This window comes from Amblyomma mixtum, chromosome 10, assembly GCF_055824585.1.
Source record: "Amblyomma mixtum isolate Tamu chromosome 10, ASM5582458v1, whole genome shotgun sequence".
Lineage (NCBI taxonomy): Eukaryota > Metazoa > Arthropoda > Arachnida > Ixodida > Ixodidae > Amblyomma > Amblyomma mixtum.
The window spans coordinates 161,269,010-161,282,883 of record NC_143021.1 but is presented as its reverse complement, the minus strand read 5'-3'; the positions used below and the strand labels follow the sequence as shown (position 1 = coordinate 161,282,883).

Genomic DNA, 13,874 nt, shown 5'->3' with positions numbered 1-13,874 from the left:
ATCATCATCATTAAACCATATCATCGCCATCGGTTATGTAGTCCTGTCTTCATCGCTTGTCGTCACGTAACAATATAGTGGTACGTTTTACTGTCTTTACGTTTTACTGTTTTACTGGTACTGTAACTCCACAGATGGTACAAAAGCGACGGGGGGGGATCGTTGCCCGAGGATTCTTGTCTGAAGGGCTGTTATTCTGTAACTGCGTTCTGCTCGCTGGAATAAGTAAGAGGCAACTCACTTCGTGTGGGAGGCCAGGTGAGCGAATATCAAATACAGATATTTTTCCATGCGAATGAGCTTCCCAAAAACACTGAACAGAATATGCTTGCTATCGGGTTTAACTAAGAGTTCCAGAAAAGGCAACACATTCGCTTCCTATATAGTGGTCAAACTCGTCGCTTTGTTCAATATAAAACAAATGTACCCAAAAAGCGGACAGAGCGTTTTTAATAATCTGGCAAAAGTGGTCGTCCACGTGCCTAACAAAATTATAAGCATGTAATTCTTTTGCCTCTAATTGTCGGCGTGCCGGGGATGGGGAAAACGCAGAACACGAAGCCGAACGAAAACTAAATTTCACGAACCTTTACTTCACCCTTTCGTGTCTACTTCCTCCACCCCCACCACAGCGGGGATCTGTCAACAGCAACGTGTTCGTAAGGCAGTGTGTTCAGGGAGAGCTCGCCGCTGAGGCGCTTCATGAAGAAAGATTGAGATGGGGCTGTAGTAGCATGGGCTGTACGGAACCGACGGCGCAGCGCTAGCGCTGGGCGTTGTCTCGTGTTGTGATCATCCTCTGTCGCAGTGGAATGGACGTGCAAATGCTCGGCGGGTGTGACAATACATGCCAGGAACTCACGTTCATATAAGAAATGAATTCATGTACTTCTAGCGCATTTCAACGCCTTTTACACGAATGTATTAAAACAAACAGTAAAGTCTTTTGCAGACACCGAAATCGTAGCGTAAAGCCGTTAAATCTATTTTGGTTTCTTGGTTTATTGGGGTTTAACGTCCCGAAGCGACTCAGGCTATGAGGTACGCCGTAGTGAAGTGCACCGGAAATTTCGGCCACCTGGGGTTCTTTAACGTGCACTGACATCGCACAGTACACGGGCTTCTAGAATTTTGCCTCCATCGAAATTCAGCCGCCGCGGCCGGGTTCAAACCCGCGTCTTTCGGGTCAGCAGCCAGGCGCCGTAACCACTGAGCCACCGCGGTGGAGTTAATCTATTTTGAGCCACGCTACCACGTAACCAGAAATTATCCGCAGGGAAAAAGAAGGCTCATTGACTAATGAATTTAATATGCTTAAACAACACTCGAGCTAGAAGTAGCACTGTAGTAAAAGCCTTTGTAAATGTTTTGAAGCAGATTCCAGGAGCACACATTTTTTTTCTGTTCGCATTCATAAAATGTAGCCGCGGCGTTAGCGACCCGTAGTCATGCGTTCCTCAGCCGGTGTTTTAGAAGAGGAGACAAAAATCTACATGGCCTCAAGCCAAATATCTTCCCTGATGGCATTTACGTTCTTTCGCGATAAAGATTTCTCCATCGTTCTTTCTTTCGTTTTCGCGAATCACCAGCCATGACTACACTTGCACAGTTTATTCAGGAATTTTTTTATTTATATCATGAAGTGCTCCCGAACGTGAGGCTACGTGCGCGTCTGAGACACACCGGCATCACACATTTCTACGAAAGCAATAAAACAGGTCGGAAAGATGCCAAGTAAAAGGGATCTCTAAAGAATTGCATACAATATGTCAAAGCAGAGAAAAACACTGGGAGTACACTCCAACCTAAAGAATGATACCTACAGCGGAATTAATAGGCTTAAATGAATTCCTTAATTCATTTTATAATTGCTTTATTAAAGTTAGCTTCTTGAATGCACCAAATAAAGCTGTGCATCTAGACAAAAAACGCAAAGCAGTCTCAGCATACATGATGCACCAGCCTGCTATGAACAGCGGCTAACTTGCAAGTGCAATTTCCTTTTTCGGCGTGCTTCTCGGGACTGATTAAGTCCTTTAACACAACAATGCAGCATTCTTAGGCCATAAAAGCGCACAACTGCTAATGTAAATTCGTCGGCATGCAATTTGCACCCAATGGAATAGCCAAACTTGGCTTTAACGAGGATCATGACATCGACCATGCTGTTACTGCACAGCTCCTCTTGGCTGAAGCAGGCTGTAAATATTCCCTGCTTCAAACAGCAACTAGGAGGGATACAGCAAGCCTCCCCTGTAAAACTTTCTGTGAATTCTGAGACCCTGCTACTAACACTAGAGTTCTGCAAAAGAAGAGGGCAGCAGTCCTCACATTTGTGGCGAGTTTAAAATTTCCGCGCAGCATACCCCGCCATATAATGGATGAGGCGGTCGTTGCTCGTTTCCTCCACCTAAGCCCGGTGCTCAGCTGGAACACTGTTTATCCTTTGGTCTACCAGCGTCAGATTTCAAGCTTCAACTAAGTCATCAATTGACGCCACATTCCCTTTAATGTCAGAATAATCAGATGACTGAAGTATTGAGACCAAACTTTCACTAACCTGAGTGTTTCCTGTTTGCATTGCTTTCGCCAAGTTATAAAAAAGACAGGCAATTCACAACGATCGAAAAGTGAGACGTCTTTGAGTGATCGTTGGATCCGCATGACTGCCTAGCAATTCCAAAGAAGTTATCTAACTTATCTGCACTTAGTCGAGACGTAAATTGGTATTTAATTAGGCACTGCCTCTTGATGTGCTTGGGGGTCGGGACCAAGGGCTTCACCGCATGAGGATGAGGTGGGCAGACTACGGATGGAAGCGTTCAGGAGAATTAGCAAACTTGAAGATTTTACATATTTACAAAATAAACATTGACATGGAGAGTCGGGAAAGAAGCGCTGTGACACACGTCACATTGCGGCTTAAATAACGTTCATATTCCCCAGGAACGTAGATAAGGAATCCCGTAGCTGGTCGAGCGTCAAATGAGCCTTGGGGCTCTACATGGGCTCCGCCCTCAACACGTCACCGCGCACATACCATAGAAATACGCACAGGCAAGGAGGAATCTTGACGCCTTGCAGTCGCGGACTCCGGTTTCCAGCGGGCTGACCCGGCCCGAGGGTCTTTGGCTCCTTATGCGACGACCCTGATAGTGGGAGACACGAGTGCTGGCAGCTCACACCGAAGAACTCTTCACTGAAGGTGGGAAGGACGAATTAGCCGCGCCCACCCCCGCTTTGTCGGGCTGCTCAGGGGCCAGCGGGCGATGGGTTGGCGCCTCCGCCGCCGTTCGCTGTCTCCTCCGCCGGTCCACGGGAGAGCGCAGTTCTGTAGAAGCACCGCTTTCAGCATATTCGGCGAAGGGGATTAGCTGCTTTTGTTCACGGCGTCATCATCGCCAGCTGCGCCCCACCCCACGCCAGCATTTCTTGCGTATTTTCCAAAAAACAGCGCCTTTCGGTCACGGCAGCTCGATGGCGCCTGCCTGGCTTGCCTGCTACCGCTGGCTGGGCCTCCGATCACAACACTCTCACTCGCGAACACTGCAGCAAAACACCACACAGCTCGAGCTACCGAAATACGTCGTTTCTTCGAAAGCAAGCTGGAGCTCAGCAAGCAACCAGCCGCAACACACCGCGAACGCATCCGTACAGCCCGTGCGACTGTAACGCCGCCGCATACATCCGGGACCTGTCTACGCTGCCGCGCTTCTAAGCAGTGAGTGGCGCGCTCCGCCGTCTGAACCCACTGGCCCTATTTTAGTACACTGTAGTAGCACGTGGTGGGCGGGCTGAGCCAGCCCGAGAGCCGCACGCGCACTGCTGGCGGGACTTGTTGAAGCGGAGCAACAGTGCCGCTTGAATTGCCTTCACTAGGCAATCAGCGCGCCAGCGACTCAGGCCCCCTGGTGCTATCCATCAGAACGTGAAGCAGCCGGCTCTAATTTTAAGGCGAAAGCCTTTAATGCCTCATACTGTCGTGACCAAGATGTGTTAGCAAATGTGTCCGCATTTCGGCGTCACTACTTAAAAAAGAAAACCCAAGTCGAGGGTGGGTATCGAACCAGGGCCTCTGGCATTTGAAGTGGAGACGCTACCACGCATCTAGAGAATGCTTGGGTTCAACGAATTAAATGAAAAATGAAAAATAAAAATAAGATAAGGAAAATTTTTAAAAACAAAAATATAAAATTATAATAAAAAAAGAAACACTGCGCCAGGAAAGGCTTTCGCCTTGCGGGTCTTTAGACAGCCGAAGTGCCCTCTGAATTTGTTCTTATTCGAAGAGGTGGGTCGATAGAGTGGAGGCGGCGGTGCGGGTAGTGACCAGCATTTTATTTAATAAAGAGAGGCGACGTCCGGCCAAGGCGACAGTCGCAGCCTTCTGTGAAGTGAAAATACCGGCACCATCCCTTCTTCGGTCCTGGCGTGCGCTTGTAGTGCGAGTCGCATCACACTAAAAGGCGGCAAGAAAAACTGGGAGCACTGCAAAAAAAATATTAAATTGATTTTGAAGAGAGGAAATGCGCAGTAACTCTATGCATATCTCGGTGGACGCCCGAGTCGAGCCGTAAGCGAAGTTAGGAAGATGGGAGTGGAAGAAGAAAGGAAGAAAGAAAGTAGTGCCGTAGTGGAGGTCTCCGGAATAATTTCGACCCCCTGGGGTTCTGTCTTTAATGTGCGCTGGCATCGCACAGCACACGGGCGCCTTTCGAGTTTCGCCTCAAGCGAAAGACGGCCGCCGCGGTCGGGTACAACCCCGTATACTCCGGCTCTGCAGACGAGGGCCGTAATCATTGATCCACCGCGGCACTGTCGCCCGCGGAGAAAATCTATGAAAAAGAAAAATGGCCGATGAGGGATGCTCTCGACGACAATTGCGTCTATCAGTATCTGTGACCGTTCCACACTAGGCTACGCCTTTCCTTCAGTGCATTTCATGCTTACATATGCATTTTATATGTTGATATGAAAATTGCAAGAGCACGGCGTTCGAGTGATTTAGTTCTCAGCTCGACATGGTCACAAAACAGAGGTGTATTACATCGAAGGGTGTTTAGGGGACATAGGAGGCCCTTGGGAGCCCGCACGGCCCTACAGCACTTGAGACATGAGTCCTTGTTGGTTCATGAGGTTGTAGGCCCGGTCCGTAGCGATCTTCTCCATGTCCCGGTCCGCCGAGTGCAACAAGGTGCTCAAGGCCCCGCGGGGGGAGGATCCGCCGGGCAGTGGAAGAGTGTGTGGGTGAGGGTGTCGAGTGGGTGGGTCAGGCTCAGGGGTGGGGCCGGTTGGGGATCTAGCCGAAGCACTCATCTGGGTCACTTGAACTTGCATGTAAACGCAGCCTTGCAAAAAAGTATATTCCAGGTATAAATGAATCACCATGCGGAGATCGTGAACGATAAGAAAAATAACTGTCCATTGTTTACAACATCCAGTATTTCTTGTTGCTACTACATTTCTTTAGCGAGACTCTCAACTTTGAAAGCAGCCTAAAGAAGCACTTTAACGGTGCCAAGAAAGAAGACTGCATCTCGTGCTATCACTGAGCACGGCGTGTGTTCACATGACCACGAGAAAGACTATTTTGCTGGCCACTGAAAGCCAATTATTAAGCTGTAGCGTACAACCCCCAACAAAGGAAAAAGCGGCGCCGTCCAGACTCGTCCACAAAAATCTTGATAGGCTGACGGGCACTGACTTCATCAATGACGTCACCAGAACGGAGAAATCTCGTTTGCTGGAGGGACGTGACGAGATCAGCGTGCAGGGACGTCATCAGACCAGGTTCCTTTGTGTGAAGCCTTTGCCTTCCAACCGTGGCATCTGGTGTATGGCAAGAGCGTTGATCGGGAAGAGCAACCTTGGTTTCACAGGCCCCACCAGCCACTTCCTGCAAAGAAGTCAATAGCTTCGAATCCTACACCATTGTAAACCCTTAATGCAATTTGGGGTCCCTGTGTTTTTCCTGGACTCCACGAAAAATCATTATTGCCAAGCGGCTAATCACAGCCAATATATCAGTGATGACAATCTATGCCTCGTCTGCGGACGCTGTGAACATTCTCTACTAAACGCATTTACACGCACTTGCGCACGCACCATGAGGAGAATTGTGAGCAGAATATCTCTTGGGGCGCCAGGCCACCGGCAGCTGAAAAACGTGTGATGCAGAGACGCCACTGCGCAATGAGCCAAATGATTCCGGTAGATCTGCTAAAACACTTCCGCACACACTATCGTGAAGCTGCGATAGCCGGAGCCTCTCCTAGACTTTCTTTCCTCCATTGCCATAACAAGCACGCTGACACAGTGGACGCTACCGGAGTGCCGGAATGGCAGATGAGTCGCGCTTGCGGCTGTGCAACGCATGAGGCTGAAAAATGGTGTGTGAAGACTCGTGAGCTTGACGCCTCGCGTAGGCGAAAAGCAATCATGGGGAAGCGCCCAAGAGTTGCCAAGAGAAGCCAAGAGTTGGGAAGGGGCAATGGCGACGCATTTGGAATTCGAAAAACGAAACAAAGGGAGGAAGGAGAGATTGAAAGGAGAAAGAGGAAGAAAAAGGTGCCTTAGTGGAGGGCTAGAGATAAATCCTACCGCTTGGGACTATTTAATGCGCACTGGCGTGGTACAGCTCACGAGCTCCTTTTGCGTTTCTCGTCGATCGAAACGGGGCCGCCGCGGTCAAAACGCGATTACATAGCCTGATTATTGGCACCATCACAGGTTTGATCGCCCTGTAAATTTTGTTTTTTTTTTAAGCATGGTTGGCGTCTCCATTTTCACGCTTTAATTTTTCTAACTAGAGGAGCTTTCGTCGAACTCTCGACGTCATAAGCCGTATGAGTTTAATCTCACGAGCTCCTGTTGCGTTCCTCGTCCATCGAAACGGGGCCGCCGCGGTCAAAACGCGATTACTTAGCCTGATTATCCTCACCATCACACGTTTTATCGCCCAGCAAATTTTGGTTTCCTCTTAAGTATGGCTGGCGTCTCCATTTCCACGCTTTAATTTTTTTCCCTAAAGGAGCTTTCGTCGAACTGTCGACTTCATAAGCCGTATGTGTTTAATGGGTCTTGTACCAGCCGCATAGCAAGAAAAAAGAATGGACAAGATGACACCGGTACAGTCAAACCTGATCAGCTACACAAATTTCTTACTTTCTATTGCCCCTTTGTTTACACTTTCACTTCATGCAGGAGATACGGGGTGTGACAGAGAAAAAAGAAACAAAATTGACATTTTACTCATAGTATAGGTTAAATGCGAATACAACGATTCCTTTTGCCAACTTCTTCCGCAGGTCCCGCTTGTCATCGGACCCCACCCTTCGCCGTCGCAGCCCGGTGTCATGGTGTTCACCGTGCAAATCAAGGCGTCCAATATCGCCCTATTTGTGTGGCTGAGTGCGCACAGCATTAGCGGCCACTTCTCCGACAACGGATTCCTGCTTAAAGGCAGGACCACGACTGTCGACTTCTACACCCGTGAAAACGTCACCGCGGCGTATCTTCAAGCAGCTCTTACTGTGAACTCTTTCGCGGACTGCACAAAGAAGTGCGGCTCCCAAGATAGCGGTCGAAACATAACGAAACCGCCAAATAGTGCACGACTGCACGCGGTCTTGGGCCAGTGATTGTGCAACGTTCGAACGCGTTTCATGCTTGAGAAATTATTGTGGGGTGAATAAAAAGACTTGAATTTTTGACCGATTAGCCGTGAGTTTGAGCGCCGATGCGGGCAAGAATTTTTTCTCACATGAGCGGCTCACCACAGTTGCGGCATAGTGGATTAGTAGCAAGTCTGGCGGAGGCGCGGCGCAGGAAGCCGAAACCTCCGCAATCTCGACCTTCCGCTCGACGGTGCTGCTGTGCCTTTCACATGGTGGCCCTCTCGACCTCCCCAGCGTGCCACGATGTGTGCCGTCCCGTTTCCATGGGGAGCGCACTCTGCTTTGGAGTAAGCAAACGTCGTCGAAAGGACGATTACTTCCGACATTCATGTTACGTGTGAGTTGCATATCGGAGCCACTAAAAAGCAGCATGCACATTACCGAGAACAGCATAGCAGCCTTTTGCGTCAGTGAGACGCAGAAGCGGCAGTTGTTCCGCTACTGAGAGAGACAGTAGCGCATAACATTGAGACATCCCACCAATAATGAACGAAAGAGGAAGTAAAGGAAGCATTTGCAGCAATGCAAAGGCGAAAAGCAGCTGGTGAGGATCAGGTTACAGCAGGTCTATTGAAGGACGGAGGGGAGATTGTGCTAAAAAAAAACTGGCCACCCTGTATGCGCAATGCCTTGTGATCTCGAGCATACCAGGAGATATGAAGGACGCTCATATAATCTTAAACTATAAGAAAGGGGACGCCAAGGACACGAAATATTACGTACCAATCGGCCAATCAGCTATTTTTGAAGGTAATCGCTATCAGAGTCATGGCAACCTTAGACATCAATCAACCAAATGATCAGGCAGGCTTTCGAACATGATATATACTTGACAATAGATCACATTCGCATTATCAATGAGGTGAGAGAAAAATGCGCAGAATATAACTAACCCCTATATATAGCCTTCATTGATTAAGAGAAAACATTTGACTAAGTGGAAACCTTAGGAGTCATGCAGGCATTGCGGAATCAGGGTGTAGAAAAGCCTTGTGTGAAAATTCTGGATTATGTCTATAGCAACTGCACACCTAGAACATTCCTTATAAAGTCAGCACTAAAATTCCAATAAATAAACGTGTCAGGCAGTGAGACACGATCTCGCCAATGCAATTTACCGCTTGTGTACAGGAGGTATTCCATGGCTTGAATTGCGAACAGTAGGGGATAAGAGTTAATGCAAAATACCTAAATAATCTGCCACTCTCATATGACAATGCCTTGCTGAGTCACTCAGGAGATGAACTGTAAAACATGACCAATGAGTTAGAAAAGCGGAGAGGAACGATGGGTCTAAAAATGATCATGCAGAAAACCAAAGTAATGTTCAGCTGTGTAACAGGCAAAGAGCAATTTGCAAACGGTAGGGAGTTGCCGAAAGTTGTAGTATGACTACTTAAGGCAGGTAGTGACCGCAAGTCCGGATCATCAGAGAGAGAGAGAGAGAGAGAGAGAGAGAAAAGGACGGAAAGGCAGGGAGGTTAACCAGGCGATGCCCAGTTGGCTACCCTACACTTGGGGAGGGGAACAAAGGGGAAAAAAGGAAAAAGAGCGGCAAGGAAATGAGTTTTCTAAGTGTCCAGCGACCACCATGTCACAGGGACAGAGGGCGCGCACTGAAAACTTAAAGATTATAGGCGGGAATGCAACCCCGAGTCCCTTAAGAAAGTCAGGAGCGCTTTCACCGCTTTCCGGTGTCTGGAAGGTTGAGCCCAAGGCCCCAGAACGTTAGACTCTGTTAAAGGACGCGAGTCCAAGCGGAGCAGAGAAACACTTAGGACACCGCGCTCTCGCTCAAAACGAGGGCAGTCACAGAGGAGGTGGCTGATCGTTTCGTCACAACCGCACTGGTCACACGCAGGAGAGTCAGCCATTGTGATCAGATGGGAATAGGCGTTTGTGAACGCCACTCCCAGCCACAGGCGGCACAACAGCGTAGTATCACCGCGGGGGAGGCCGAGTGGAATGTGATGTTGGAGCAGGAGGTTGAAGTGATGCGAGCGGGGTGACCAACCTCCAGGGGCAGACCACGACGTTACAGTCAGGTTTCGGGCGAGCAGTTGAAGGTGCCTTGCTGCGTCAGCTCTTGTCAGTGGTATGCGGACAGTGTTGGTTGTATCGTGAGCCGACCGAGCAGCATCGTCAGCTAAGGCGTTACCAACAATGCCGCTATGGCCTGGTACCCACTGGAAGATGATTTCATGATCTTGTTCGATTGCCTGGTGGTGCAGATATCGTATCTCCGCTGTAAGTTGCTCATGGTCGCTATGTCTCAAGGAAGATTGAAGACATTGTAGGGCAGCTTTTGAATCACAGAAAACAGCCCATTTTTGAGGTGATTGTTGTGAGATATACTGTACCGCCGCAAGAAGTGCGGCCAACTCTGCTCCAGTAGAGGTAGTCCGATGCGAAATTAGTTGGTGAATTTGAGTCTGTCGCGCAGGAACGACCACAGCGCAAGCAGAACTAGTAGAGGTTACTGATCCATCCGTATAGACGTGAGTGCGGTCCGAATATTCGAAGTGGAGCATGGACAGTGTCAGTTGCTTAATGGCTGGCGTCGATAAATTTGACTTCTTCGCTATCCCCGGAATAGCAAGGCGCACACATGGGAGCCGCATACACCACAGTGGAGAGGGAGGTAGTGCTGCCGGGGTGAACTGTTGTGGGATTGACGACTGTTGCGTCGTTATCACCTTTGCAAATGCAGAATGTGGTCTCTGCAGTGGCAGAGGCGCAAGGTGATGCTGTGGAATCCTTGAGATATGACGTATGTGCATTCGCAAGCAGTCTAGGAGAATATAAGTAGAGATCGGGTGGTCTTTGGCGAGTGCAATGCTACCCAGTGTTGATGCGCTCCGAGGTAGACCTAGGCATGTGCGAAGGGCCTGACCCTGCACTGACTGGAGGGCACGCATGTTAGTTTTGCACGTGTTTGAGAGTACAGGTGTACTGTACCGCAAGCATCCGACAAATAGAGCTCTGTACAACTCCAGCATTGACTGGACCGACGAGCCCCAAGATTTTCCACCTAGAAATCGCAGTAAATGAGCGATAGATGTTAGCTTTTTTTTCAGTAGAGTGCAATGCGGGCTCCATGATAAATTGCGGTCGATCAGGATCCCTAGGAAACGATGAGTTTTGCTGTAAGAAATGACTTGACCGTCGATGCGTACCGGATATGGAGTCATACATTTACGTGTAAATGCCACTAGCGCGCACTTTTCTGGTGAAACGCTGAGACCTTGCTTCTGGAGATAGGAAGAAGTGATCGATGCTGCCCGCTGAAGTCTTGCACGCACCTGGGGACGCGTCACAGAGGAGGCCCAAATGCAGATGTCATCGGCGTACATACACATCTGGACGGTGTTGGGGAGATTCTCAGGGAGGGCGATGAGAGTCAGATTAAACAATGTAGGGCTAAGGACACCGCCCTGGGGCACGCCACGGTAGGTGTAATGCTCAGGCGTCGGGCCATCTTCACATTGGATAAAAAATGATCTTTTGGACAGATAGCTCTCTATCCACGCAAACATCCGACCACCGATGCCCACAGTTTCCAGCGCATCAAGGATGGCCTCATGGGTCACGTTGTCGTAGGCACCTTTTACATCCAGAAAGAGTGCCGCTGACAAACGTTTCAAGCGCTTCTGTTGTTGAACCGTGGATACGAGATCAACGACGTTGTCAATAGAAGAGCGACCCCGCCTGAAGCCGGCCATAGCGTCGGGGTATATTTTGTAGTGTTCGAGGTACCACTCAAGGCGCGACAAAATCATTTTCTCCATGACCTTTCCTACGCAACTGGCCAAAGCTATTGGCCTATACGACGAGAGCTCGAGTGGAGATTTCCCTGGTTTTAGTAGGGGTATCAATCGACTCGATTTCCATTCTTGAGGAACAGCACCGTCGAGCCAAGAGTCGTTGTAACGTTTGAGGAGCTCTTCTCGCGCGTCGTGGCCAAGGTGGGACAGCGCAGCATATGTGATTCCATCTGGCCCTGGTGAGGACGAACGCCGACATCCTGCAAGAGCAGCGTCGAGTTCCTCGCGAGAAAAAAGGACATCCATGGCTGAGACCCGTGAGGCAGGAGGAACACGCCGGGAACTCGAAGCAGTTGGTACACCAGCAATTTTCCTGCAGTAGTCCGTTGCTACCTCAGACTGCTGTCGATCTTGATAGACAGCCAACGCATAGAAGGGTTGTCTTTGCTGCGGAAGCGTACGGAGGCCCCGCACAGTACGCCATATAAGGGACATGGGCTTGCGGGGATCCAAGTGCTGACAAAAGGACCTCCAGCGCTGGTTCGCCAGCTGATCCATTCTTCGTTTGATTTTTTTCTGCGTACGTCTAGCCTCCCGTAGATCATTTAAGCACTTGGTTCGTCTGTATCGCTTTTCTGCTCGCCGCCGAAGAGCACGCAGGCGTTCTAGTTCAATATCAAAATCACTGCGTATTCTTGAGGACGTGATGTGACTTCTCGCAACGTTCATAGCATTAGCTATAGTGTGCTCCAGCCTGCCAGTGAGGGCATCTTTGCTCGTCTCCTCCATATGTTTTCGAAATACTGCCCAGTCAATTCGCGCGAGTTGGGTTGGGGAGGACGCACCAAGGCCGCTTATTTTGAGGTAGGTAGGAATGTGGTCACTTCCATGGGTCTCCACATCACAAAACCAGCGAACACTCCGGTGCAACGACCTAGAAACTAATGTCAGGTCCAGGCAGCTGCTGTAGTTACAGCCGCGCAGGTATGTCGGACTGCCGTCATTCATAACATACAGATCATTGTCGGATGCAAATAACGCCAGATGTCTTCCTTTGGCGTTAATTCTGGTGCTTCCCCATAGCAAATGGTGGGCGTTAAAATCGCCAGTAATGATCCAAGGAGCACGGGTTTCTTCCATGATGGCTTTCAGCCTTTCGCAGTCTAATTGAGAGGGGGGTGACACATAAGCTGCAATCAGTGTGAATTCTAGCGTTTTTGTCTTGATTAAGAAACACGCGTATTGATTGTCATTGTGAGGTGGAACTGGGCAGCAAACATACGTCATGTCAGTGCGGAGGTATACCAAGACTTGGCTGCGTTCCCCGCATGTAGGGGCGAAGAAAGATTCGTACCCGGAGAGCCTGATTGCTTGTGATAATTTGGGCTCGCAGATTACCAATATCGGGAAGTAGTTAGTGAATACGTAAGGACGAAAACTTGACATTCGCGACCTCAGACCTCTTGCGTTCCATTGGAAGATTGTGGCGCCTCTGACTTCCTCACGAAAAGAGCGAAGGTGGCCAGCCATTGTGGATTAAAGTCCCTGAAGTGCTGAACCCAGGGAGTCCAGCACTAGTAAAACGCTTCGAGCAGTTGGGGATTGCAGAGCCTGTAGGAGGGGCCGAATTGCGTTGACCACGGTCTTTAAAATCACGAGGGTTTGGCGGTCTTGCTCCGGGAGCCCGTCTGCAGCGGCCGACGTGCTCGGCGATGGGAGCTTACGTGGAGGGGCCTCAGGAGGACATAATGGCGGAAGCGCAGGCCAAGGATCGGAACCTGATGACATCTGGCCACCCTTGTCCACAGAGGTCGGACGGAGCACACTGGGGCGAGGTGGAACAGGAGGTGGAGGAGGGTGAGCAGGAGGCGCCAACAGCGCGTCGTTGCGGCTGTCATTCGCAGCAGCCTGTCTGGATTTCCTCTTGCGTCGGGCACGTCTCTTGCGAACGATCGCGGCGGCTTCGCGGTGCGTCGAGCTGTCTCGGACCATTTGTCTTAGGACAGCACGCTCTTCTTTTAGCCGCGGGCAGTCTCTAGATGAGGCGTCATGGGGACCGTTGCAGTTTGAACACCTGAGAATTTGTGCTGTGCATGTCTCAGAATCATGAGGCTCGGCACACCGGGAACACACACTCGCGTTGGCGCAGACTCCGCTAACATGGCCCAGTTTCATACAATTCGTGCATTGTAGGGGCTTTGGTATGAATGGCCGAACTGCGTGACGAAAAAGGCCTACCTTCACATGTGACGGAAGGCTGTCGCCTTTGAAGACAATCTTGACACAGCGAGATTTCCCAAGACGTGAAACTCGGAGAATCACGGTGCCTTCGTTTCCTGGCTTCACAAGTATGGGCAGATCTTCTTGCGTGATCGTCTCATCGACGTCATAGATGACGCCAGAAGAAACGTCCTCGCCGAGCGGGATAACTGTA

General features: G+C 49.9%; 1 protein-coding gene across 1 annotated transcript in view; it reads left to right on the top strand.

The window, feature by feature from the left end:
- Positions 1-7,662, top strand: part of LOC149327536 (beta-mannosidase-like) — a 201,024-nt gene extending 193,362 nt beyond the window's left edge. Inside the window, exon 17 of the mRNA XM_089562649.1 lies at positions 7,308-7,662. Coding sequence (XP_089418775.1) covers positions 7,308-7,640 — 333 coding nt within the window. The 3' untranslated portion in view covers positions 7,641-7,662. The remainder of the gene's footprint in view (positions 1-7,307) is intronic.
- The last annotated feature ends 6,212 nt before the right edge of the window (positions 7,663-13,874 follow it).